This window comes from Megalopta genalis, chromosome 3 (genome assembly GCF_051020955.1).
Source record: "Megalopta genalis isolate 19385.01 chromosome 3, iyMegGena1_principal, whole genome shotgun sequence".
NCBI classification, from domain to species: Eukaryota; Metazoa; Arthropoda; class Insecta; order Hymenoptera; family Halictidae; genus Megalopta; species Megalopta genalis.
The window spans coordinates 14,223,968-14,249,675 of NC_135015.1; the positions used below are offsets into that span (position 1 = coordinate 14,223,968).

General features: G+C 31.5%; 6 protein-coding genes across 21 annotated transcripts; 3 read left to right on the plus strand and 3 right to left on the minus strand.

Annotated features, from left to right (window-relative positions):
• The first annotated feature begins 601 nt into the window (after positions 1–601).
• Positions 602–7,171, plus strand: woc (zinc finger protein without children). Of its 4 annotated transcripts, none has more exons than XM_033486017.2 (12): positions 602–758; positions 1,533–3,693; positions 3,778–4,131; positions 4,207–5,042; positions 5,106–5,329; positions 5,411–5,646; positions 5,717–5,903; positions 5,982–6,107; positions 6,186–6,307; positions 6,413–6,560; positions 6,633–6,732; positions 6,813–7,171. In XM_033486017.2, the coding sequence occupies exons 2-12, from the start codon at positions 1,567–1,569 to the stop codon at positions 6,985–6,987; spliced, it is 4,635 nt and encodes a 1,544-aa protein (XP_033341908.2). In that variant the 5' UTR covers positions 602–758; positions 1,533–1,566; the 3' UTR covers positions 6,988–7,171. The 4 variants fall into 4 exon arrangements, with proteins under 4 accessions (XP_033341908.2, XP_033341911.2, XP_033341909.2 ...); XM_033486020.2 differs by having other exon boundaries at positions 6,636–6,732; XM_033486018.2 differs by lacking the exon at positions 602–758 and adding an exon at positions 809–1,185.
• Positions 7,172–7,231: 60 nt separating this feature from the next.
• Positions 7,232–8,647, minus strand: mRpL19 (mitochondrial ribosomal protein L19). Its single transcript, XM_033486022.2, has 4 exons — positions 8,489–8,647; positions 7,861–8,299; positions 7,486–7,770; positions 7,232–7,397 (listed from the first exon to the last, which is right to left on the minus strand). The coding sequence occupies exons 1-4, from the start codon at positions 8,553–8,555 to the stop codon at positions 7,268–7,270; spliced, it is 921 nt and encodes a 306-aa protein (XP_033341913.2). The 5' UTR covers positions 8,556–8,647; the 3' UTR covers positions 7,232–7,267.
• Positions 8,648–8,772: 125 nt separating this feature from the next.
• Positions 8,773–10,909, plus strand: LOC117229464 (uncharacterized). Of its 6 annotated transcripts, none has more exons than XM_076520166.1 (5): positions 8,784–8,909; positions 9,040–9,073; positions 9,154–9,231; positions 9,308–9,414; positions 9,504–10,909. In XM_076520166.1, the coding sequence occupies exon 5, from the start codon at positions 9,615–9,617 to the stop codon at positions 10,737–10,739; it is 1,125 nt and encodes a 374-aa protein (XP_076376281.1). In that variant the 5' UTR covers positions 8,784–8,909; positions 9,040–9,073; positions 9,154–9,231; positions 9,308–9,414; positions 9,504–9,614; the 3' UTR covers positions 10,740–10,909. The 6 variants fall into 6 exon arrangements, with proteins under 6 accessions (XP_033341839.2, XP_076376280.1, XP_076376282.1 ...); XM_076520169.1 differs by having other exon boundaries at positions 9,161–9,231; XM_076520165.1 differs by having other exon boundaries at positions 8,783–9,073.
• A 411-nt stretch (positions 10,910–11,320) lies between these two features.
• Positions 11,321–17,214, minus strand: LOC117229518 (oxysterol-binding protein-related protein 9). Of its 3 annotated transcripts, none has more exons than XM_033486050.2 (14): positions 17,078–17,214; positions 16,782–16,993; positions 16,086–16,301; positions 15,769–16,002; positions 15,584–15,659; positions 15,427–15,516; positions 15,171–15,294; positions 14,975–15,081; positions 13,599–13,628; positions 13,294–13,456; positions 12,942–13,207; positions 12,475–12,869; positions 12,048–12,275; positions 11,321–11,952 (listed from the first exon to the last, which is right to left on the minus strand). In XM_033486050.2, exons 1-14 carry the CDS (start codon positions 17,115–17,117, stop codon positions 11,860–11,862), a joined length of 2,274 nt encoding a protein of 757 aa, XP_033341941.1. In that variant the 5' UTR covers positions 17,118–17,214; the 3' UTR covers positions 11,321–11,859. The 3 variants fall into 3 exon arrangements, with proteins under 3 accessions (XP_033341941.1, XP_033341940.1, XP_033341942.1); XM_033486049.2 differs by having other exon boundaries at positions 14,975–15,084; XM_033486051.2 differs by lacking the exons at positions 14,975–15,081; positions 15,171–15,294; positions 15,427–15,516; ... (3 more) ...; positions 16,782–16,993; positions 17,078–17,214 and adding an exon at positions 13,807–14,943.
• On the plus strand, positions 17,204–20,362 carry sra (RRM_RCAN_like domain containing protein Sra). Of its 5 annotated transcripts, XM_033486056.2 has the most exons (7): positions 17,204–17,342; positions 17,430–17,492; positions 17,910–18,179; positions 18,259–18,448; positions 18,533–18,685; positions 18,756–19,081; positions 19,161–20,362. In XM_033486056.2, the coding sequence occupies exons 3-6, from the start codon at positions 17,922–17,924 to the stop codon at positions 18,881–18,883; spliced, it is 729 nt and encodes a 242-aa protein (XP_033341947.1). In that variant the 5' UTR covers positions 17,204–17,342; positions 17,430–17,492; positions 17,910–17,921; the 3' UTR covers positions 18,884–19,081; positions 19,161–20,362. The 5 variants fall into 5 exon arrangements, with proteins under 5 accessions (XP_033341947.1, XP_033341945.1, XP_033341943.1 ...); XM_033486054.2 differs by having other exon boundaries at positions 17,430–18,179; XM_033486052.2 differs by lacking the exon at positions 17,430–17,492 and having other exon boundaries at positions 17,222–17,342.
• A 112-nt stretch (positions 20,363–20,474) lies between these two features.
• Cul5 (cullin 5) lies at positions 20,475–25,252 on the minus strand. 2 transcript variants are annotated; one of them, XM_033486094.2, is made up of 11 exons: positions 25,148–25,252; positions 24,377–24,586; positions 24,113–24,292; positions 23,901–24,042; positions 23,517–23,831; positions 22,959–23,431; positions 22,602–22,865; positions 22,375–22,530; positions 21,837–22,117; positions 21,631–21,754; positions 20,475–21,558 (listed from the first exon to the last, which is right to left on the minus strand). In XM_033486094.2, exons 1-11 carry the CDS (start codon positions 25,229–25,231, stop codon positions 21,364–21,366), a joined length of 2,424 nt encoding a protein of 807 aa, XP_033341985.1. In that variant the 5' UTR covers positions 25,232–25,252; the 3' UTR covers positions 20,475–21,363. The 2 variants fall into 2 exon arrangements, with proteins under 2 accessions (XP_033341985.1, XP_033341986.1); XM_033486095.2 differs by lacking the exons at positions 20,475–21,558; positions 21,631–21,754 and having other exon boundaries at positions 21,886–22,151.
• Between the last annotated feature and the right edge of the window lie 456 nt (positions 25,253–25,708).

The following is a 25,708-nucleotide window of genomic DNA, read 5'->3' on the forward strand; positions in this document are numbered from 1 at the left end:
GTAGCTTCAAAATTGCTTAGAAATTCGCTTAATACGTGAGAGCATTTAGGTATATATTATGTGACATATATAGATAAAATAAATGATAATAGCTTTTATAATATTCATTGTTGCAATACTATCCGTATGAAAGATTCAGATTTTGCGGTTTTAAACATCAAGATTCCGACAGCAGTTTCGCCTCCATGTGTAGTGTATACAAACTATGCCCTATGTCGAGAGCATGCGCTCGAACTTTGAGCAATTCAAGTACATTTCGCATTTTGCAAAACCAACGAATTCAACCATGATTACCGTCCCTCAAATTCGTTAATCGAAAAACCATAATGAAAGAAATAATATATCTGGTATAAGTATTTATTATTTTCAAATTACTACCATAATTGGATATTTTTATTAAAATAGTTTAAGTTCATTACGAAACATAAATTCTTCAGTTGCAATAGGAATTTGTTTGTCTCGAAATATCATATAATATTGAATTTCTGTTGCTATATTTTTGAAATTAAAGTAAACATAATTGATTTAATACAAAAGGGGATTAGTAGTAAGAAACATCGATAACATCGATAACACAGTTGTTATGAGAACGCGGCTTCATTTAGTTTGATCCAAATAAGAGATTATGAATGTACATACGTATGTTGGCAGTGTATGTGGATTGCCGCCACGGCAGCTATATTTCGACGATGAATACTGTATTGTAGTTTTAAATAAGAAATTGTGAGACTGAGTGCTGTTAGCATCGACATTTAAAGGTGATACACGTATATTTTGTTATTTAGAAGTACAGGAGTGTTTTATATACTTTCAAATATAACTTGCTTCAATCGATGTTGAATTTTGAACTGTACAGAATATTTAATTTCGAATCAGTAAATAGTGTTGTTTAACAGCCTATTCATTTATAAGAAATTACCACCGTTTACCAAGGAACGTAAATACAGTTCTTTTCTTCCTTTATTTATGTTTTACCTTCGCTGTCAGACTCGATTAAATCACAAGTATCAAATGCAACATGGCGAACCGAAGCTACTTTCTGCAATAACCTCAATCTTCCATACAGCGGTTTACTGCATCAGCCAAGAAAATGTAGTGTCAGTTGTTTTTCGAGAAATGTTTTATTATTTCTTCTTGCCATAGGATACTTCCATCCTAACTATAATTAATTCATTGGACTCTTATGTTTGTATTTTATGTGTTTTACATACCGAATTTAAATATTTGTTTATAGTGATCTATACAAATTATTCTACAGTGATTCACAAAGTCGTTTACATATTTTTATATTCTAAGAAATATAGTTCTATTATTTCTGTTTGTAAACCTAGGGTGTAAATCGTTTTTGACTTATTTGTTTACATCGTACAAAGCCCTTTATATACTAATTTTGTGTAAATGAATATGTGAGTCATTGTTTTTATGTGCATTAATTGAATAAAATTTGTTACTCCTTTTTAAGCGTATACATAAATTTTTGTACATGTTTCTCTTAATTTTACTACGTTAATATAGTTTTTGTATATTTTTAGATATATGTAACCATATTCCATTATATGACTCAGTATGGATTCTAATACTGAAAAGGATTCATCTTTAGAAAATGAAGAAAATATTGATAGTTCAACTATTCGAAAAAACAAAATCAGTAGTAATACAAGCAAAACACCTGAAGAGCCGTTGATTATTGAAACTGAGAAAGAAATTGTACAGACTTGCCAAAGTAGCGAAACCACGGCTGATACAGCCAGAGAAACACAACAAACATGTGAAGAAAGTATAGATAATAGTAAACCATTAAACACTAAATTGTGCGAAGAAAAATCTTTGGATAAAAATAAATTAGAAGCAAACGATTCAAATTTACAAGAAAGCAATGAAAATATAGCATCAACAATTTGTAATATACAGCCAGATGGTTTATGTAAAAGTAATGCAAAAACTATTTTACAAGAAAATAAATGCGAAGCAATATCAACAACATCAGATGTTGTGGAAAGCAATGACACAATTGATACATTGAGTAATCCAACCATAATAGAAAATATAGAATCTCAAAAAAGCTTAATAGATGTGCCAGGAAACACAGAAATTCAAAGTTCAACAGATAAGACAGATGAAACATGTAATTTAAATGTAGTTGAAAAAGAGGTTGATGGCACAGATGAAAAAACAAAATTATCAGTTAATGAAAAAAATAATTCAGGTAATAAAAAGACTGATTCAGAACAAATATCTGAAGGTTGCGAGAAGGATACAGCAGAAAAAAATATAATAGAACCAGAAAATACAGAGTTTGTACAGTTCTCTCAGGAGAAACATGGAGATGCTCAAATTGAAAATCAATCCATAGATGCGGAGGACCCCTTTGGTGGAGACAACCTTAATGTTGAAACTATTGAGCCAATGGACACAGACGATCTTAATGAAACCGAAGTAGGTTTTCCTAAACTATGTACTCAGGCTGACAATCTACAAGTTATTGTAAGTGCTAGAGAAAGCGACTTTAATGCTAGCAATAAAGATAATGAAAAAAATAAAGATATTTCTGTTAATGCAGTGCAGTCTTCGAACATAAGTCGAGAAGCTGAGAAGAATTGCATCGCAGGTCCGTCTGACATAGAGGCGAATTTATCAGAAGGAAATGAGAATTTAAGCAAAACGAAAGTTGCAGGATCAACTGAAAAATGCGATGATACAACAGAAAAAGCTCTCCACGAAGTAACAGCAATGGAAACTGAGGAAGAACAGTCGAATGTTTTACCAGGACAAGATGACGAGTTATGTATTATTCCAGATAGCATGAAAGTGATAATTCCTGAACAAACGAATAAATCTAGCATTAACAATAACAAATCTACATGCGAAATTAATTCTGATCACAATACTGTACCAAAAAATTCTGAAGATAAATCGAGTACAGACAGTAATAAAGACAAGCAGCAAGATGTAACGGACTTAAAAGATGGAGACGATGATAATACAAAAGCTGTTGAAAATACTCACACAGAAAAAGATTCAATTAACAATGTTACAGCTACAGCTACAGATGTTATTAACATAGATGAGGAGTCGAAGAACTCTGAAATTGAAGAAATAACTAGCAAAGACATTTGTAAACAATGTAAAGAAGAAAGATCATGCAAGATTAAAGTTAAAATTGGTTTTGATACGTTTCACGTTTGTTCGAAAACTTGTAAAGCTTTATTCAAAGCTGCCAATAATAGAGCTGTAGATATTCCCAGTGACGGAGTTAATTCCAAAAGAGACAAACGTTGTGCAAACTGTTTACTGATTGTCGAACTCGGTGACGAACGTAATCTCTCTTGGGAGACAATGGAATTTTGTAACGAAGAGTGTTTAGGGAAATTTCAAACAAAATACGGAAGTTATTGTCGAAATTGTAACGGATCGGTGCAGGCAGTAAGTTTAGGCAAATATTGCGTACGATTTGGTTACGACGTTAGACAATTTTGTTGTTCCACTTGTTTGGAAGAATTTAAGAAAGGATTAAAAGTATGCACATATTGTCAGAAGGATATAAGTTCCAGTACCGAAGGGTTTCTTGCACCAGTCGGCGATAAAGGGCAATTTAAAGATTTTTGTACACAAGATTGTATGGAGAAATATTCAAAAATGAGTTCTGTAGAACCACCAGTCCTGGAAAAAAAATGTTGCAGTGTTTGCCAAGAAGTAAGGAAATATTTTTTGTTCATAATTATTGTACTTGATAATTCAACAATTGATTGTACATTAAAATAATGTTTCTTGCAACAGGAAAAAGTTGTTCACTGCGAGGTCCAAATAGATAGATCTGGTCCAGTAACTATCTGTAGTGAGCCTTGTTTCGCAGCATTCAAATTTGTAAAAAAAGTCGATCCTGATCAATGTTCCACTTGTAAAAAATTCTTTGAAATGCCTAACAAAAAGAGTTCTGTCGTATTTTATGAGAAAGAGGCTCACACATTTTGTTCAAAAACCTGTTTAAATATATTTATTATTACAAACAGAAAGATTGTTCCATGCAATTGGTGTAAAGTAAAAAAATATAATTTCGACATGATTAAAAAGGAGTTGAAAACGGGACAAGTGATGATGATGTGCAGCCTGAACTGTTTAACTTTATATCAGGTATGTTGCATTACCTATTACCAATTCGAATCATTGAAAATTAAATCTGATCTTAAATGTTTCGAATTTATATAGGTTTCGATCAATGCGGTTTCAGCGAAGAGGATAAACTGTGATTTCTGTCGAGAATTCTCTCAAGCACAGTATCATTTAACGATGTCGGACGCGACGATACGAAACTTTTGTTCGTACAATTGCGTGATGAACTTTCAAGCTCAATATACAAAATCGCCGATAACGATACCAACGAGTGATGACCCTGTGCCTACCGGTATGCCTAAAAGAACGTTACCTCAGAGGAACGCGAGCTCGAATAATCAAAAAACCAATGACATGCAGAACAAAAAGAATATGCCAGTGATTTCATCTGTGACGAGTCTAGCCGCGATAGCAAATGGACAAGCCAGTCCAACAACGCAACAAAATAATGTAAATAATATGGTAATACCTTCGGTTGCTATCAGCCAGAATCAGGCATCTCAAGTGATATATAAGCAACATATAATAACGAGGCCACCGAGTCCGACTCAAGTCCACAATAAAAACACTCAGTGCAAACCACTGATGCATACAAAAGGAGTTTCCGTGCGTCCGCATCCTTGTACAAAGGCCACGCAAACGGATGGAGTCAACCAGGCAGTTATTCCGATACCAGTACCAATTTATGTTCCATTTCCAATGCATATGTATAGTATGCCTTTCCCGGTCCCGTGTCCATTCCCGTTACCGATTCCTGTTCCTATTTTTATACCTACGACAAAAAATAGCGCTAAAGGGATATTTAAAGACATTAAAAGAATACAAGAGAAAATACCAGCAGATCCATTCGAAGCTGAACTCTTGCTGATGGCAGAGATGGTTGCAACGGAAAAGAAAACCAATGAAAGTGACTCAGATTCTGCCGACGATAGGTATATTGATGTACTTTCAATTAATGCTGTGGTAGGAAACGATGATTAGCTTTTTTGTTTCAGGGATGAAGAGGCTGGTGATCGTGATCAATCACACAGCGGAGGTTTTAGTCCAGAAGGAGTGGATTCTAGTAATACATTTGGCGATGATATGTTACAAATGGCTCTAAAAATGGCAACTGGTGAACTGGACGAACCCGCTGTTGATTTAGAAGCTGCTTTAACTCCAAATACAATCACGGCTACACAAACATCAGCACAATCTGAGACCAGTATGGAAACTGATGGTAAAAAATGGTTGAAATTTGATGGATAGTGTTTTTTAGGAAAGATCATAAAAATTTATTTTATCTTTGGTACATTTATAGTCCAATCCGAACGACTAATGGTTAGTTCTCGTGGAAGGAAACGAATGGTTCCGTACAAACCAAGGTCTACTCCGAATAAGCGAGGGAGGCGTGTATCTACAACGAACGATATGCCTTTGATGCCACCTCCCGAATCTCAACCACCGCCTCAACCAAGAATTATAGAACCTATGGAGAAACCAGATGCCAACATGGCCCTGAAATATACATTTGGAGTAAACGCGTGGAGACAATGGGTAATTTGAATGAAGTTGACATTTGTTCCTTCTGGAAACAGATATGAGAAATAAGTAATATAATTAACAGGTAATCGCAAAGAATGCCGAATTAGAGAAACAAAGTACACCTATGAGAAAAATGAAATTGTTTAAAACGGATCTCTTGCAACTCACAGCAGATGAATTAAATTATTCGCTGTGTCTATTCGTAAAAGAAGTTAGAAAACCAAATGGCACGGAATATGCTCCAGATACAATATATTACCTTTGCTTAGGTACATATTCTGAACAAGTATGTCTGAAGTGTATGAAACAGTTCTTGTTTTATAAAACAGCTTAATTTTCTGTTGCAGGAATACAGCAGTATTTGTTTGAAAATAATAGAATAGATAACATTTTTACGGATGCATATTATGAAAAGTTTACGGACTGTTTAAATGAAGTGGCGAAGAAATTCTCTGTTCTTTATAATGATGCACGTAAGACATTCAATTATCATTTTTTATATCAGTTTTGAAAGGAATCATTTCTAACGAACGTTAAATTTTTCCTCTTAGAATATATTGTTACGAGAGTCGAAGAAGAACATTTATGGGAATGCAAACAATTAGGTGCTCACTCGCCCCATGTTCTCTTAAGTACTCTTATGTTTTTTAATACGAAACATTTTAACCTCGTGGTACGTACGTGATTCCTTGTATTACATAATTGTACAGAAATCATAAAATTTCTAGTAGTCTTTAAAACTAAAATCTGCATTAAAAATTTTAATCAAATCTTTTAGACAGTAGAAGAGCATATGCAGTTGTCATTTTCTCATATTATGAAACATTGGAAACGTAATCCTGCTGCACAACCTGCTGCTGCAACAGGAAAAGTTCCAGGATCGAGAAACGTTCTTCTTCGTTTTTATCCACCGCAATCTGCATTGGGTTAGTACTGGACATCATAGTTATCGTATTGGATGTCTGAGAATATTAGAAATTTATGATTCTTTCTTCTAGAAGGCAATTCACGTAAAAAGAAAGTATATGAACAACAAGAAAATGAAGAAAATCCATTGAGATGTCCAGTAAAATTATACGAATTTTACTTATCCAAGTGGTAAGTTAGTTTTGTTATTAGAGATAAATGTTCCTGAAATAATCTGTAAGTAATTTTGTTCTTGTTTGTTACAATTATAGCCCAGAGAGCGTGAAAACTCGTAACGATGTATTCTATTTATTACCTGAAAGAAGTTGTGTACCGGACAGTCCAGTATGGTACTCAACATCTCCATTGGCTAAGGAACATCTCATAAAAATGCTCTATCGCATTAAGATGGTTAAAGAAATTAATGTGGCATTACTGACTAGTTAATTTCATGTTCGTACATTTAATCTTCTCTCTGTTAATTCGGTTCATGTAACACACAAAAAGTAATCGTTTCCACATGAAACAAACAAGAATGTTCAAAGAATGATGTGTAATCATTGAAATTTTATAATTTCTATTGTATATTTTTCACTTCCTAATGAAATAAAAAAATTTATGAACAAATGAATATTCCATGATAGTGCCACGTGTGGACATAAATCTTAACTATAATAAATACCAATTGTGCTACACGATTAAACTTTTATTAACAATATAAACAGAATTATACACTCTTCTTTGGTCTTGAAAATGTACGCTTACGTTTCAATATATTCTTTTTTACCTCTAATTGACCGAGTTCAATCTGTAATTCAGAAAATATTTCTTCTTGCTCTTCTTGTGGAATGGTCGCTCTAAAACAATACAATAAAAAAAAAAGTGTATGAATATGTAACGCTTCTATATGTAAATTAATGTACATTTCTGTACAGAAATTTTTACCTGTAAATTTTCATTAAATCAAATTTCTCCCATGGTTTAGCAGCAGCTCGTGCTTTCCTTCTACGTTTATCATTAACATATGGCATTAAGTCTACCACACCTTTCAAATCTTGTCGTTCCCATTTCTCTAACCATTTCTTATCTTTAAGAGGAATTTTAATTTCATTAACTGGAACTGCTGCTCCTTCAGATAACAGTTCAGGATCCATATTAAATGGAAATGTACTATATTCTTCTGGTGCATCTCTAAGGTAAAGTAGTTTATTATCCAATCTTTTCTCCAATCTGTAAATATTGAAAATGTTCAATGAATTCTATACACATCTTATTGCAATAACTTGATAAAGAAACATGAATAAAATAATTAAACACTACCTTAAACAATCAATTTTCTGGATAGCTGGATCATATAATCCATACAGTACTTCTATAGGTTCACCATCCACAACATTTCTCAAGAGAAATGTAGCTCTTAATCCACAACCTTCTCGCATTATGCATATGCCAACAAATCTGTTTACTTTTCCATTTGCATGTGGATCAGAATATGTTACAGCTAATATAGAGCCAACATAAAATTCAGGAATACTGACGACAGATCTTCTAGCCAGCATATCAAGACGTTCTAATTTTTCTCTCACATTATTACGGTATAGTGAGTTTGGGTCAGGTAAGAATTCTGGATAAACAAATCTATAATTTTCATATGTTGTATCAGATGGATTTTTGTCGTTCTTCTTTTGAAAATTGTTTTCAGGTTCTTTTTCTTGGTCTAATGTTTGCGAGATAGATGAAAACGCTCTTCTTTCTTGATCTGAAAATAGTAAGATAATTTTGATATACAAATTAATCATAAAAACGTTAAATAAGGCCAACAAAGTAAATGTAACTCGTTAATTGTCGGTGTAAAAAAATATTAGTAAACCTTTGAATCATATTTATATAAATAAACTTGTTTTTCATAAGAACCAACAATAATGTTAGCGTATATAATAAAACGTACTTAACAACTGTAAACGATATACATTTTGCCATATTTTATAAGATAAAAATCTAGTCAGAATAACCATGTTTTAAAGATGTGTTTATTATTTCTCCGGTTTATAGGTTATAATACTTTGGGCAAAGATTATTATACTAGAAACGAAACTCGCGTCGACATCTTTGATGTTCACGTTTCCTAATTCAGTAATTTTGGACTGCTACGTTGGTAATATGGATTACCAAGGATATTACAAATGTCTATAAGATGTGGATCTTCTTAACACATTGTCTGTGCTTACATTTGATTTTAGGTTATGTACACGATTATGATAAAAACAACTTTAACCAATCAAAGATGGTAGACAGGTACATTGTACAATTTTCAGGTGCTTTATTTCTCGCATCCTTCAGTCCAACGTATACCTATGCTGTCCAAAAAGGTTTGTGATATGTATTTATTTACTGGGATAAATGTTTCACAAAAAAATACTACATGAGGTTTTGTTGAAAAAATTCTACATAATATACAACGTGTATTATGTTACAACCAACGTGGATTGATCTTTATAGAAACATGTCAAAGTACCACACGTGGTCTACTCAAGTGAGAATATTTAAACTATGTACCTTACACCTTCTTTCGCTGTGTTTAGTAATATCAAATTTTGAAATAATAACCCTTAGATTGCAGTTCTGACGAATAATGTGTACCTCGTTTCGATAAATTTGACCAATATTCATTGACTGAAAATTCTGACAGATGTAATTATTTAAATAATTTTTTTATTTAAATTTATAAAGTTGTGATATTTTATAATAAAATAATTATTTTTTTTAGGGATCTTTATATACAAATATTGGGAAATGTATGGAATGGAATTTAATACAGCAATTCCTTATGTCGGTTGATTTAAAACTTTCTATAATAAATTCGCAGGTTCGAAGGTAAAAGTATAAACATTTTATCCACTCCTATAAGTACAAATTCTGGTATATATATTTCTTGTAATTTAAATCAAAAATTTTTTTTTCAGGTCTCTTATACTATGATCTTTGTTTAAAGTAACATTCTTCTAAATTACTTAAATTATTAAGATCAAGTTATTGAAAATAATAACAAATTTATTACATTGACATATTTTAATATGATACAATCTATAACATTGGAATTAAGACCTAGACTCCAAATATGCAATGCTTTCATCCACTTGCAAATGAAAGTAAATTCTGCGATAGTTGGGATCAAACTTTTAGAAGAAAGTATTGAAATTAGTATAGGAAACAAAATATTAAAATTGTTAGTGAAATCTATAAAATTAATACCAAATTCATTATCTGCGTTAAATATAATAAATAATTGGATTTCTTTTCGTTTGCAAATTAAATCTGATTCTGCTTTTGGATCTCTTCAAACAGAATTGCTTAATAACTCTTTGCCAAAGATAAATTTTCCAAATGATTTTGTAGCTTCTTATGATTCAGAAAATGATGAATTACTTAATACATCTCATTGCCACATATTATGTACATGCTGTAAAATTACACTTTCTAAAGAAGTAGTTGTTAAGAGAGTATTGCCTGTGCCAGATCTGAATTATGATCCAAGCGAATGGTTTTGTTGCAAACACGATCACGATACTATAACGCAAAATTTGATACCTTCGGAATCCGATATCTTTTATGGGCCATTTTTTGTTGTTGTCCACATGGGTATATTTAATGAAAATTTAAAAATAGATGGAAATAGTATAATTTGCAACAGATGCTTGCAATATTTGGGAAAGGTTGATAAAAATAATTCGCTTAAACTGTGGAGTTACTCTATTGACTACAGTTTATCCAATAATTTAAAAACAAAAAGTGCAACTGATCCTTTCACTGACTTTTTAATAGCTATAAAAACTTCAATGACTGGTATGTTTGGCGAAGAAATAGTTTTACAGTCCTTCGTGGGGAAAGAAACTCATTGCCTTATTCTAAAACCAATGGACTGGAATTTAAATTTAATGATAGAGCCTAAAAGAATTTTAACTAATAATATCGTAACTTTGCAAAAAGTATCTATTGTTAAAGTATTATATAAATATGAGACAAATAGAAGTATCACAGATTCCATGAACAAATCATACTGCGAAGTAGGTTTATCAGTGATAAAAATTGGTTTAGAACATTTAGTACTATCAACAAAACGATTTCCAAAACCTCATAGAGTCGCATCCGATTACTACATCGGACACATATATTTGGAGAAACCAATAAATGAAATTTAATTATATTTCTAATGTTTGTATAAGAAATTAATTTTTATTACTCCATACAAAAACAATAACTGTTATCCAAATTTGTTTATTTCAAATAAAAATCTCATAATTATAATTTTAAGTCAATCGATATGTATAATATGAATTCATAAATAAAGTTCTATTTTGTCGAAATTTTATATTCCTCATAATGTATTGTTTTTTATGTCCAATATTGCAGTTAAATTAGAATTTGTAAATGTTTGAGTGAAATATAGTGTATAAACACAAAACACTATACATAAAGATTAACAGGAAACAATTAAATGTATATACATTATATGAGTTGTTGGCAATCTAAATTGAAGGTAGGAAACAATTTTATAAGTACATGCATGCAATATATACGTAATATATAATATTTTCGGAATTACGAATTTACTGTCTAAATTCTTTAAATATGGCTTGAAAATCATTTTAGGTAACATTTCGAATCATTTGATGCTCGCACTTTTGCAAAGCTTTGGATAAATTAATTTAGTAATAGGATCCATTAATTTTTTAAATTTATATCTATATTAAAAAATGATATGCTTTTACATTTGCCCTGGTATAGTTTAATTATATTTTCATTTATTTTACTTTGTATTCTACTATATTACATTTTATTTTTTATTTGTAAGGACTGAAAAATGTCGAGAATATCATTTTTACAGCTGTTTAGAATTTTAATAATACGTAAGCTTTGTAAATCTATGTCCACATATAATACATGGCACGATACTCTCATGATGTTTAATATCGTGACTATCAATAGCTATGTGTTATAAAAAATAATTTGCCAGCTATCAAAATACATGTACATCATTGAATGAAATCTTAATATTATACACCACTTTAATATTTGCTATTGTACTTAATCAGGTTTAGATGAAAAATAACAATTTCGAAGAAAGAACGTGAGTAATTCCCTTAAATTTTCTTTGTTTCAAAGGTAAGAGTCATTAGGCGTAAAAACGGTGTCTTGAAAAGCATTAAAATATATTTTATAAATTAACTAATACTAAGATTAGTCATGCCCTCAGTTAATTAGGCGTTAAATATCTAGTACTGTGCAATATCATAGACTGTGGCGAAATATTTTTCGAATTTACGTTGCTCCTGCTTGATCTGGAGGCAAATGTAATCTGTCTGCAAGAGGTTTAACATACACCCAACCACCATCTTTAATTTCCTTAAATAGCTGTTTAAAGAAAAGAATATTACATTATTATCGTATATTATCGTCTTCCTGTAGATACAGATAAAAAGGCAGTATTAACTTTGAAAAATGTATACCTTGGTTTGCCAATTTATGTTATTTTCTTTCCTATTTCGCGCTTCATCACGTTGTCTCTGCTCAATTGTACACTTAGCTGCAGTAGCTTTTTCCATATCGTTGATCCTTAATCCAACAGTTACATCTCGCCAAACTTTTCGCGATTCATGTTCTTCTTGTTCACAAACTGGTATCACTAATTTCTTTTGAGTCTGAAGTTCTCTAACATCTGCAAATATTTCAGTTCTCTGAAAAGATAAAGTTTATTATATGAAGCAGTAAACATTTTGAATTACCATTTTGCCTACCGAGCGTAACCACTACTGTTATTTAGGAGGAAACTGTTAAAGTTCTTTTAGATATACTACAGTCATAATAAAAATTTAAATTTTCAGTAGGTAAAGTATTAAGATTGTTTGAGAATTAAAAAACTACTTTCACACTTACGCCATCAGCCCATTTTGCCTCCATAGCACCACTCCACTCTCCATTTATAGAAAGAAATGGTTTCTTATCTCCTGGTTGTGTAATTTGACATGTAATACGATTACGTTTTCCACCGTAGAAAGGTTTTGTTAAGAATTCTACAGTAGCATGGAAGCCAGTTTGTGGGCAATGTATAGTCGCAGTTCCCCCTAATTCTATCCATGGTACAGTAAGAATAGATCTACCATAACCATTTGGAAAAGTTAAAACATATTCTTCTCCATATTGTAATACATTCACCCAACCCTTTCCTACATTGTGTACTCCTATACTTAATCCAAGAAATTTACTTTTTGTCCATACATGTGCTCCAAAGCTAATTTGCTTTGTATAATGTTCAGCATAGAATGCGCTTACTACATGAATAAAATACCGATTTAATTAAACGTGACTTTAAAATTAAAAACTTAAGAAATAAAAAAGCTTACTCGGTGGATGATGGGAAACTTGTTCAGCCACAAATGAAAGTTGATTCTCTCTACACCAAGGTACAGGACCTTCAGCAACTAATTTTGAATCATTTGTACTATCTACAACATCATTGGGAATATCCCAATGACATCTAAAAATTTCACCTAATATCGGATTATATGGTTTCTTAGCTACGCCTGACTTGCGACCTGCATGGAAGCTGCATAAGTACCAACGAACTACTTGAACCATTCTATCTCTTGGGGTAGTCATATCTGCTATGCTAAAAAATATCAAACAATACAATTTTATAACAAACTACCAATACATGAGATACATTTTAAATAATATTTCTTTAATATCATATACCTTATGAACTGATCTGGGTGGGTAAAGTAATCTGCGTACATTTCCAAAAGTGACCTGCGTTCCAAAATAAATGTGGGTAATGCCACTTTTGTCAAATCCATGCCAATCTTTACTTGCGATAAAAGATGGGTTACAACTGAACCATGAGATTCCATAGAATCCACTGAAAAGGGGTGCACACATCAGGTTAAGTAAACACACATTATTTGCATATTTTATTCTATTTTTTCATAACTTTATTGTGTGTTTGTATGTGTAATATGTACGTGTGTATGTATATATGTATCAATAGAATAATTACTAACTTTCTGTTTCGCTTTCCTCCTCGTAAAGAGCTATAACAGAACATAATCGTAAGAGTTAATAATTAATAACAGATAAGTTAATATTTTATAACGATTATATACTGTATATCTTATTTATTTACAAAAATCAAATAGTTCTAAAGAATCTTCAAAGTTTGTACAACGAGTTGACAGAATGGTTACATTTTTTTATAATCTAAAGACTTACTTCTTGAATCTGCGTGCAGCATATTGTTTTTTTATAAAATACCAAGTAATATCCATTCCTAAATATTTTCACTATATGAAAAATAAACTACACATAACATAAAAATCTTCTTCTGAGGAATAACATCCACAGAAAGGAAGGAAACATTAAAATTTGATAAAATCTTTTTGCCTGTGAATTCGTCATATTACCAGACATTCAGGTTTAACTTCAAGTAAAAATTCGATGACTATTTTACGATAACGTTACTTTAACACGATAATTCACGTGTTGTGTAAGATGCTCTCTAAAATCAATAGTTTTAGTTGCGGGTAAAGTCGAATGGTGCAAACCTGCATTATCGATATCTGCGAATGCACTTAGTTTCGGACATTAATTTTTTCGACAATTTATATCAAAATTTGAAATATCGAGACGTGGATAAATTTTAATATAAATTTCGGGAAAGACTATCAACTCCACGCGTAGGAATTTGATCTATATGAACGTATCCCAATTTAGTTTTACTAATCTAAATATATGTATACTCATTTTATTTTAGTCACTCACTTCCTTGCTTCAAACATTTCTTTGATTCCAAATATGAATAAAAATATTACATGCATCAAGTACATAATATACTATTATAGAAAATAAACACATGTGTGTAATATAATGCATATTGTCATTACATTATATTTATTATACAGGATAATACCTAACTTAAACGTCTTAAATACCTTACCAGTCTTTTATGATAAGAATAATTATCAGAAGAGTACATGATTTGGTTTGAAAAAGAACCAATATTGTGAGAGATAACAAATGTTTTTGAAAATAAAATTTGTCGAGAATAATGAATAAATAATTCAGACATATCTTTTCAAGATCAGCAATGTTTCTTTGAAATGGAACTGTACATTATTATAACCAATACGTAATGATCAAGACCAATCCAATGACCTATGATATCATGATTTTGTACGAGCTTTATGTGACCTTGTGTAATATTACATGTACATTATAAATGTCAATGTCTCGATTAAATAGTCCTTTTATAAAAGGTCATCCCTTCAAAGCAAATCACGTTTCTCTTTGACATTTTTTATTAGCATAAAAAACAAGTTAACGGAAATTTGAAGTGATCAAATCGGGTGAAACACCCTATATATGGAATACACAGACTTACCATCGTAATCAACAGATCCGTCACCTTTTGTAGGCGGCAACGGGTTTTGTTTTCGATTTTCGATAGAATTATCTGCGTGCGTTTGTGGGCGTTCGCTATCTCGTCGTCTACTAAAACGTTTAAGCGTAATTATGAAACTTTTTAAGTATATTTCAAGCGACATATTTTACGTTTGACAATATTTCTGAATACTTGCACAGTAATATGATTTTGCATCACAGAGGGTGGAGATATCTCATCTGCCGCATCGTAATAATCTTCATCTTCGTCCGAAGATGAATAAGAGAATTGTGGTACTGGAAGATCTCTATCTACAACGGCTTTTCAAGAAAAATGTAACGGTAATATTCCAAATTATTTTTTAAAATAATAATAAAATAGTGAACTAGATATTTTTAAACTGTAATTATCACTTCTACATTGTAAAATACAAATAACCGAAGCAAAATTACCATTTGGCAATGTAGGTACTCTTGGTTCTACACATTCAGAGCCTAACTCAATACCAGTTTCTACAGTTGCTTCTGGTTCTCTAGTAGCAACTGAAATTTATTTTATGAGAAACTTCCTATCGTAAATAGATTCTGTATATTGTACCTAAATAATTACCATGAGATAAGGCAGATTGAACATGTATTGAGTCAGTGGGTCCCCTATATATTCCATTTACAGGTATTGCTGTATTCTAGAAGTACAATATTTGTTATGTACATTATATTAGATTCAATTGAATGTATTAAATGTATTTACAAAATTCGATTAAACTATATACTATTATCATAAGAAATTTTTACCTTCGCAATTTGTAACTGCACTATTGTATGCTTAACAGAATTAAGCATTGCATTAGCTTGTGTTAAAATTGCTGTATACTTCTCTTGCTTTTCTTCATCTTCTGTATCTATTGCGTTTCTCTGTTTTGTTTCAATTACTTTTATTTGATCTATCAACAATTGAAGGTAAGCATCTGCTTCAGCTACTTTGCGATCAAAATCTTGTTTAGGTGGAGATTTTTTGGGATCCCATCTCTAGAATGGTAATAAATCTATTCTGTTATCTAGTTTTAGGCTGAATTCTATTAATAAATGTAAACAGGATAAATTTATCATACAGCATGAGAATGACGTAATATAGTATCCTCCAAAGCACGAATCCAGCGCTCTCGTTCTTCTGCATTCCGTGTTTGGAAATGAAATGTTTTTGGATCATCCTTATATGATGATGTTGTAATTGTAAATGTGCTGTCATCTTCATCATCTATGCCAATAATAGCACCTCTTAAACGTACACATCCTCTTCGTGCTCCTCTCATCATCTTTTCTTTACTCTAAAATATAATAAAAGTGAAATGTTAATTTAAAAGGTAACATTAATACAAACTAGGACACTAAGTAAAATAATCAGTAAACAATCATGGAATTAATAGAAAAAAAATGTAAATTTTGCAAAATGTAAAAAAACTAGCACAGATATTAAAATATCTTTTCAAATATGACTTATTCTTATCACTTACATTTGATAACAAATGATTTTCCTAAACACTTTAAAAGCAACTTTATTATTCGAAATTAAGAAATCAGCTGATTATGACAGATAGATTGTTGTTTTAATAAACGGTTATAACGATGTAGGATAAGAAGAACAGAAAAAACAAAACATTCGTGCGGGAAAAGTGTACATCGGATTACAATTCCTTCATAAATTATATACTAATTCAATTTTTTGATCAAGTAATGGGGTGTGTAACCTATTAACAATACATACCAAACAAATTTAAAATATATTGAAATTGTTCAAACAACGTTACCGTATAGTATGATAAAAGACCGGCGTTGTCATCCAGAACAAACCATCGATATTGCCATCCGTTAACAACATTTGTCCATTTGCTAAGCGAACCTTCCATCGTCGACATTGTTATTTGTTGCTCGCTGCTATCCACGACATATATACAGGTGTATGTACATACAGATGCGTATATAAATACGTGTTTCTGTACGAACGTATAGAAAGGTAACTCTATAAGAAGATTTACATAAGACGAATTTTCAAATATCATTACATATATCAAGATTAATTCTTTATCTTGCAGACGAACGATACCATATTTAAATTCCGTTGATTTATCGGTGATACAATGCATGCGCGTAACTTTCAATGTGAATGTACCATTCCCTTCCTATCGAAGTTCACGGGCTTTTGTTTGTTGAGATAGGATCCCGTGCAAGACAAAAAAATCCTTTGTACCGGCTTACTATCTTCCTAGTTACTTCCTGTAGTCGACGATTATGAAAGATTCCGTTAAGATAATAATAAAATAGTAAATATGTACAGAGTAGAGTACCGAAAGCAGTGGAAATGGTTAAGTGTACGTTAATGCGATAATCAATTTTCTGTGTAAATTAAAACTAATTCAACTACTTTCTATTAAGTAAACAAATTATTCCCGATCCAGATAAATATTCGAACCGAAGAAAACAGCTTTGTACATTTGGTTTAGCCATTTAAGAAAGATCAGGCAAGTAGTATGTGTTTGCATTCAGCTGATTAGCTGTTTTTTCACTAATAAGCTACATATGATATGTCGTCGCGTATATGTATGTAGTACCATACGTATATTCGCGATTGTGTGTCAGTGACAGATAGGCATAGAACAGTGACAAATAAAATCGCATAACACGTAAATGCGGTTCATAAATGTCTTGTAAATCCGTATGGTTTTCTATAATTTATTACATATATGCGTATGTGCAACGAATTACATTTTAGCAAGTTCTTTTATGAAAATTATAAAAGAGGCATTGATGTTCTTAGACAACAAAAATTCAGTGCTAAAGTAAATGATATGGAAAATTGACAAATGCTATGTTCAGTCTAATGGGTATTGTGTATAAGTGAATCAAAATAATTAGTAACAAGTATTGGAATTCAACAGCAAATATTAAATATGGAAGAGAAGCACGGTTCAAGTGTATTGGAAGACGAAGAAGTGGAAGAATCAGAAAATATAATAATTAACGAAATTGATGGTTTACCCAACTTACATCCTAATTATCAACAATTAGAACTGGAATTTGATGTAGGGAAAGGTCACAGCGAGGCTAATACAAGATCTTTAGAAGATTTAGTGCATGATGAAGATTTACCAATATCGGTTATAGTAACTAATGTGGATCCTCGTGTATTTAGCAGCGATGAGTTAAAGGTATATCAAATAAATTAGATCGCATAATATGGACAAGATTCATGGATATATGTTCAGTGGAATATCTTCTTTGTTACAGCATGAAATAGAGGATCTATTTAAACAATTCGGTGAGGACGCTACTTTTCAGTATTTTAGATCATTTAGAAGAATGAGAGTAAACTACAATTCCCCAAATGCAGCTGCTAATGCTAGGATACAGCTGCATCAAACTCACTTTGGTGAGACCAGCATCAATTGTTATTTTGCACAGCCTGTCACTCCAATAGGTTTGTAAAAGTATATTCATATAATTTCACTAAAAGTATATTCATATAATATTACTTTCCTAATAACGACAATGTATTCCACAGATATGGAAGATCAACATCTCCAGCCACCAGCGCTTACTAAACAGTTCCTAATTTCACCACCAGCTTCACCGCCTATCGGTTGGAAGCCTAGAGAGGAAAACGAACCTTTAGTTAATCACGATTTATTAGCAGCTATAGCAAACCTATCTTCAGGTTTGAATTCTATTCATGAACATGATACAATTAATAGTAAGTAGTTTTCTTTCACGTTCTCATTTTGCAGGTGGTAGTCACGAATTACATCCTGGAGGTTCAGGACAGCCAGGAATAGTCGTTCATGTTTGTGAAACAGCAAATCCTATAAAAAATGCTCCACGCATACAACATACACGTTGTCCAGAACATTCATAAGTAGCGTTGCTAGAGATATTGTCTATTTTATGACAATGAATTATTTATCCATCCAAGAAGAAACTAGAGGCATTACATACAACGGCATTCAATACACAAAACTTTTTATTGCTATATCGCAAAATTGACAATTTTTAACTTGTGGCAGTAGCGTCACAAAAAATGATTTGTAAACGCGTTTTGCTAAGGCAAGTACATGTGAGTATTTTACAAGAATTATGAATAGAAAACGCAATTGTATTTAAGATTGTATCACGAGAAATGTTTCTCCTTTCAGATATACAATGTTATTTTTTGCTGAAATTTAAAACAAAAATATATCATGAAGAATGTTATATACATAACATTATGTTGTTACACATGAAATAATTGATTTTATTCATAAATGCATAAGAGATGTTTTAAAGACAATTAATTAAATTAAATAGGTATATGTTTCGTTTCTTTCGAGATACTATTATCTAAATGAACAACGGATCTGGACAAAATTCAAATTTATTTATTTGTGTATATTGAAATTTTGCAAATCTTGAGTGAAATACGAAATAAAATTTGTTAATATCCATCTAAATATACATCATTTAGTTACAAGTAAAATGAAAAAATCAATCGTCTTATGCGTAACAAACTTAACAATTTTATCATGAACATCATCGAATATTCACTAACGTAAAAATAAATTGTTAGAAAGAATTTAAGCACACATTATTTTAGAATGACTTTGCAATTATTTTTAACTTCTTAAAAAAAAAATAATTTAAGATATTAAAGCTTATTCGCCATCACAGAAATTAATGAAACTAATACTAATGTATCGACAGTAAAGAATATTAAAATTAGCGATATCAGAGTTATATTTCGAGTTATCGGTGTTAATTGTATTGTCAGAAAAGGTATGTAAAATTTCAAATCTTAGAAAAATATAAGAAAGCAAGTAGAAGTAATAATATTTGCTCTAATAATTATTTGTGAATTCGGGACAATTTTAGCTTGAGAAGTACAAAAGGAATGTGTGTGCAATGAGTTTAATAAGAACAATTATAAACATTGATGTATATTTAATGTACATACATGTGATTGCGAGTGTATACCACGTGGACGTATGCAGATTGATATTACTGATACTAATCTCAAATAAGTTAAAATTAATTTATATTGAATCTGAGGGGCGATAAATCTCATTTCTTTGGAAAAGTTACAAAGATTAAGCCACAAGTAATCTATAAATGAGTTTTGAACAAAAATTTAATGCAATTAAAAATATACATATGACTTGCGATGTATCGGTGTTACTGTTTAAATGCAACAGTGATGTGTACGTATGTATACGTATATGTAAATGTATATAATGTTCCCACTCGAATGAAATATATTTCATGTTCGTGTAAAGTTTAAATTAACATAAAGCTGTTGAAAATTTATAAATATGTTATAGCAAATTACTTTTCTGTGAATAAATACGTTACCAAAAAATTCTTATTTGTGTGTTCTTGTATAAATGTATGAAATGAAAAGTTGTTGAATTATTAAAAGAGAAAATGACTATAATTTCTCGGGAAGAAATTATTTAGTAATAAAATAGCTTGAAAAGTATAAAAAATTCTGTTTCTTTAATTCAGAAATTGTTCACTGTTACATTGTCATTAGCTTATTTAATAATATAAAAGCTTTATACACATAGATGTTATTAGTAGTGGTAAGTCAACATGTAATGATTCATGATGCGACTGTGCAAAATTTAGCATAAGGATTATACATTGCATTACTAGTCTACTAAAATGAATTTAAATTCTTTTAATATGACATTTACACGTATTGGTATAGGCCATTTATTGTATTTTTGCTTCGCATGAATTTTAGTTCAATCAAATTTTTCCAGTCGAAAATGCACATTTATTCGTTCACAATTTACGACACAATTAATACAAAACAGCCTGAAAAGTGTCATATAAAGAAAGTTTCGTAATTAGTGTACTTTTTACAATTGAGATTAATTCACAGAAATCAATTGCTCTTGAAAATATGTACACATATAGTAAATAAACATATTCACGCGTCTACACCATTCGTGGTTCGATCTTTCTGTGTGACATTAAACACAACAAATAAAAAGTGTTTGCGACTGTTTTCGAAGTTAATAAAACGATTGATAAAATTTATATTTTATCTCGGAGATTAGAATTTTGAAACATTATAATAATTTCATTGTTAACGGTGCATACAATTGTTATTAACGGCAGTATCTTACTTAATCATGATTCTTGGAACGATATGATTTTGTGCCCAAACACTAATTATTCATGTTAAGGAGATGTGTCTTTCTTCTTTGTGAATGTGTTACAAAAACATTAAATATCTCTCAATTACATTATGATTCTTTGAGCATACGCTTTCATACACAAAAACTGAATTCTTATAAAAATATAATATTAATCATAAGAGTTTGTACACTCTTATATGTATGCATGTATAATCCCAGTTTATGCCACATACACAAAAGTATTAATATCATCATCGTGTCTGCGAATATATTTATGTTCAATGAGCCATTCGATTTGTTCTTTTATCATCTTTTTACTTGGCAAAAACATGTTCTTCAGTATATCAACTAATTCGGTTTGTAACTGAGCATTACTAATTTTTTTCCGCATTTTTAAAATCTTGATAATTGCCTCCTATAAAGAACATTTCAATTACAACGTTGCTTGCATATTGATAAATAAAGATTGATTAGAGATAAAATATACCTGAACCCTTAATATTCTAAGTTGTACAATAGATTGGTTGTCCTCCTCTTTACTTCGTTCAGTTGATAATTGAAGCCTCCCTATTAAATTAATTTTCCCCCGCTTTTGTAATTTTCCGTTTTTGCTAAAAATTTCAATTAAAAGTGAAAGAAAGATTTCATATAATCATCTTTTTTTACATAGTCATTTTCAAAAATATTACTAACACAATAGCAAATTCCTGGTTCACCCAAAACCTTGTGTCGTTTGCGAAATCTTTAGGACTATGTGCGTGCGGCTCCACCAACAGGAGCTGACGTTTGAGTTTCGGAAAAACACACAGAGACCATAACGTTCGCCTAAGCTCGGGGTCAGGAAGTTCCGTAGCCAATCGTAAATTTTCGTAAGTGATTTTTTCAAACGGTCGCTGATTCCAAGCGAACAGAACTGCCATTTGAAAAGTTGTTACATCCACGTCGAAGCGTCCCACTTGGTTGGAAAACGTTATCTGGAACACCATCCAAATTGGTTGCAAGGTGAAGCTGAAAATTAGAACCGTGATACTGAAAGTTTTGTAAAGTTCTATTCTATACCCTTGTTTACTGCATCAGAAAACTTTATCTTGTTCTGTTACAACAAATAATTGAAATATTTCATTAACGTTACATCGATATCTTTAAAGACCCCGCTTAATCCGTAAAAATTCTTTGTAAACATAAAGACATCTGTTCCCAATATTCTCTGACAAGACATTTCATTTCTTACCGTGCCATTTGACATATGATGATACCATTGTAATTTTCTTCCACTATGCTTTTTCTTATAAAATTCCTCTACCTCAGGAATATAATCTTCTAATTGTAATGGTAAACTTACAGTGACGCGTTCACTGCCTCTAGCCCATGCACCTGCATTTAAAATCTAGAAACAGTTGCCTTCAATTAGTACTCTGTGATTAATAGATTGAATGTTTTACACATTTCGGTCAGTACCTTAATGTTTATACTATCTGCAATAGCAGCTCTACACTGTTCTTTAAACTGTTGATTGAGGTCCTGCGACACTTTAATGTCTTGGAACATTCGAGCTAATTTATTAACATAATCAGCAGGCATTCCGACTTCGCGAAGCCATTCTACCATATTTTCTTCTTTTTCAGAATCCGCAGATGTGTCTAGTATTAAGCGGCGTGTTAAATGAGCCTTATGATAGCGCATAAATACATCCTTATTTTGAACATACTTTAACACTAACAACTAAAACGAAATTAATCAAAAGATGGATACGAAGTGGCGTTTGATATTACATATCGAGGAATATATGTATATTCGGAGAAAATAAATACTTACTACGTCTCTTAGCTTACTTTCGATTTCGTCAGAAGTCAGTTTTTTACTGAGAGGTGTCTTTCTAAGTAGCATATCACAGTAATTAGCAAGAAGCTCTGGACACTTCGATTCCGGTTGTTTGTTGTTGTTGTTGTTGGGTTTATTATTTAAAATTGTTGTACCGATGCCAGAACTTTGGCGTGCCGGTAATTCTAATTTGAATACTGTTGCGTCGTTTACGACAAGTTTGTAAGCTTTATCTCTCGCTGTTAAGAATCTGGGATCATCGTCGAACGCTTCTTTAACGAGAGTTGAAAATCGTCGGAAAAGATCTAATAGTCTCTCAACATATTTTTCAGAATCGTGAGTAATAACGTCTACCGCTGCCATCATATCGGCTAGACCCGCACTTGCAATGTGTTCTTCTAAATTTCTTAACATTGGCCCAACACCTTCAGGCACTCTATCCATTAACTTTAGCATCAATCTAAGTTCTGTAATTTATCCGACCAATGCCATTAGTATGGGTATAACGCTATATACCCAAATATTTTTAAATAGAAATTAGAATACACTTACGATCTGTTTGATGATGTTGAATCATTCTTGGACATTCCGCTAATATAGCCGGCTTAAAAGTTGCTACTAATATACGTACACAACACTCAGTTAAAAGTTGTACACTTGCACTATTCGGTTCTAAATACTTTTGTGCTCTGAGTTCTTCTTCCCTTAACTTTGCCTCCGCGTAACGCATGTAATTCTCTACACCATGTAACGATAATTGTTCTGGTGCTTTAACCCAATAAAATGCTTCTGTTGCCTCTATATATGCTGCTTCAAAATTCTCCCTATATATTTGAAGTTGATCCGTTGTATTGGAGCACAAATTTACTAGAATTTATGGAAAAATTTTCGATTATTACCAGCCACCAGATCATTTCCAATCTACCAATCTATTACCATAAGATTCCCTAACGCCAATAACAAGTTGTGAATCAAATGCTTCTCCGTTTCTTTCAGCCCTTATTAGTCGCATAGCAGAATCCTGGAGTTTATGTTTTATTTCTCCAAATATACTTTGATTCCAACTATCCAACATTAACTGTAACATACACATGAAGAATCATGAGATTGTAAAATATAAAATATTAAAAACTACAATTTATTAGTACCTTTCTAACAGTATCATCTGGTTGATTTCTTTTCTGAACGGTGGAACCTGTTTTGCCAGCTAGACTTGTTTCTAATTGCCTGAAAGGTGTTGGAAGATAGATACACTGAATAAAAAACTTCCTCCATTCAACTATATATGCTTTTAACAGTGCTTGTTCTTCTTGGTGTGCTAAAACTCTCTATAAATAATTAAAACATTAGTACTGTTAATTTAGTTTCAGGAAGAAGATTATAAACTATACTATAATTACAATAATATATACCTGTTGAGCTTGTTTTATAAAATCCATTATATCTTCTTTAAGCGCGTCCCTTAGCTTTGGAGCACCTTTTTCATCCCACACACATATCAAATGAACAGAGTAAAATAGATCTTGCCATTCTGCTTGTGTCACGGGTTCTTGTACCAATAGTTTCAAAATAATTGGACGCATACATGGCCATTTATCTTCAAACATGGGCCGACTTTTGTCCTAATTGTGCACATATTGTTAAATATAGTAAGAGAATATAGATATTAAATCTGTTATATTTTAATATTCATTACAGTACACATGTGTATTACAAAGTAATATGAAAGAAATATATAAAAATATTGAAAGTGATATGTATCTTACAGTATTAAGATATAAAGGCAAATACAGATAGACGATTTAGAAGAAATTACATTTGTTGATTTTAACTTGCTATTCGTGATTTAAATTCATACAAAAATCTTGGTATTGAAAAAGAACTTGTCTTAAAATTACTATAACTAATAATAATCGTTTGTACTAATTACTGAGAAGTTATTGTAACGATAAAATTATACAAACGTTTCTAAATAAAATAAAATGCTATACGTGTTGTTTAGTAGGAAAATTCAAATCGTTGTTTGACAATCTAAACATTGCATAGGTTATCAACATTTGCATACTATCGTTAAGAATAAGACTATGCAAAAAAACTTAAAAAATTATATACATTAGATTGACAAGTGTTGGTTTACATAAACCGACTTTAATTATAAATTTCGTTGTTTAATGACAACTAACCTTCAACATCGTCGCCATCACAAATTTTTGACATGTCCTATACCACAATGCGACTACGCCAGAGTACATATGTATATTGTACATACAGTAATATCTCAAATTTTGAAAGACTCTTCGGTTGCAGCACGCTCCGTTAGCGGGAATAGGGTAGAAATTGCTTTGCTCTGATTGGCTGACGATTCAACGCTAAGACAGGATTCGCTACGGATTGGATACCCAGTAATATGGTGGGGATGTTTGCAAAAGCTAAGGGAGGTAGAAAAATCGTGCAAAACCTGAGGTATTACTGTATGTGTATTCGTATTATATATGTATGTATGTAGTAGAATCAGGCGAAACTCTGGTGATTTTCGGTAACTAATTTTCATTGCGCATGCGTTCATAAGTAGGTGAATTTTTATTTCCACTATCATAATGACTATGACATTATAGTTTCAAATCCCAATGCAGCGATTATAAAGTGCATTTCTTCAGCTTTAATTTAAATGCTTCAAAATAAAACAAGTCTCGACGGAGAACCATTAAATATTACTTTTCATTCGAGCATGACTGATTCTTCCC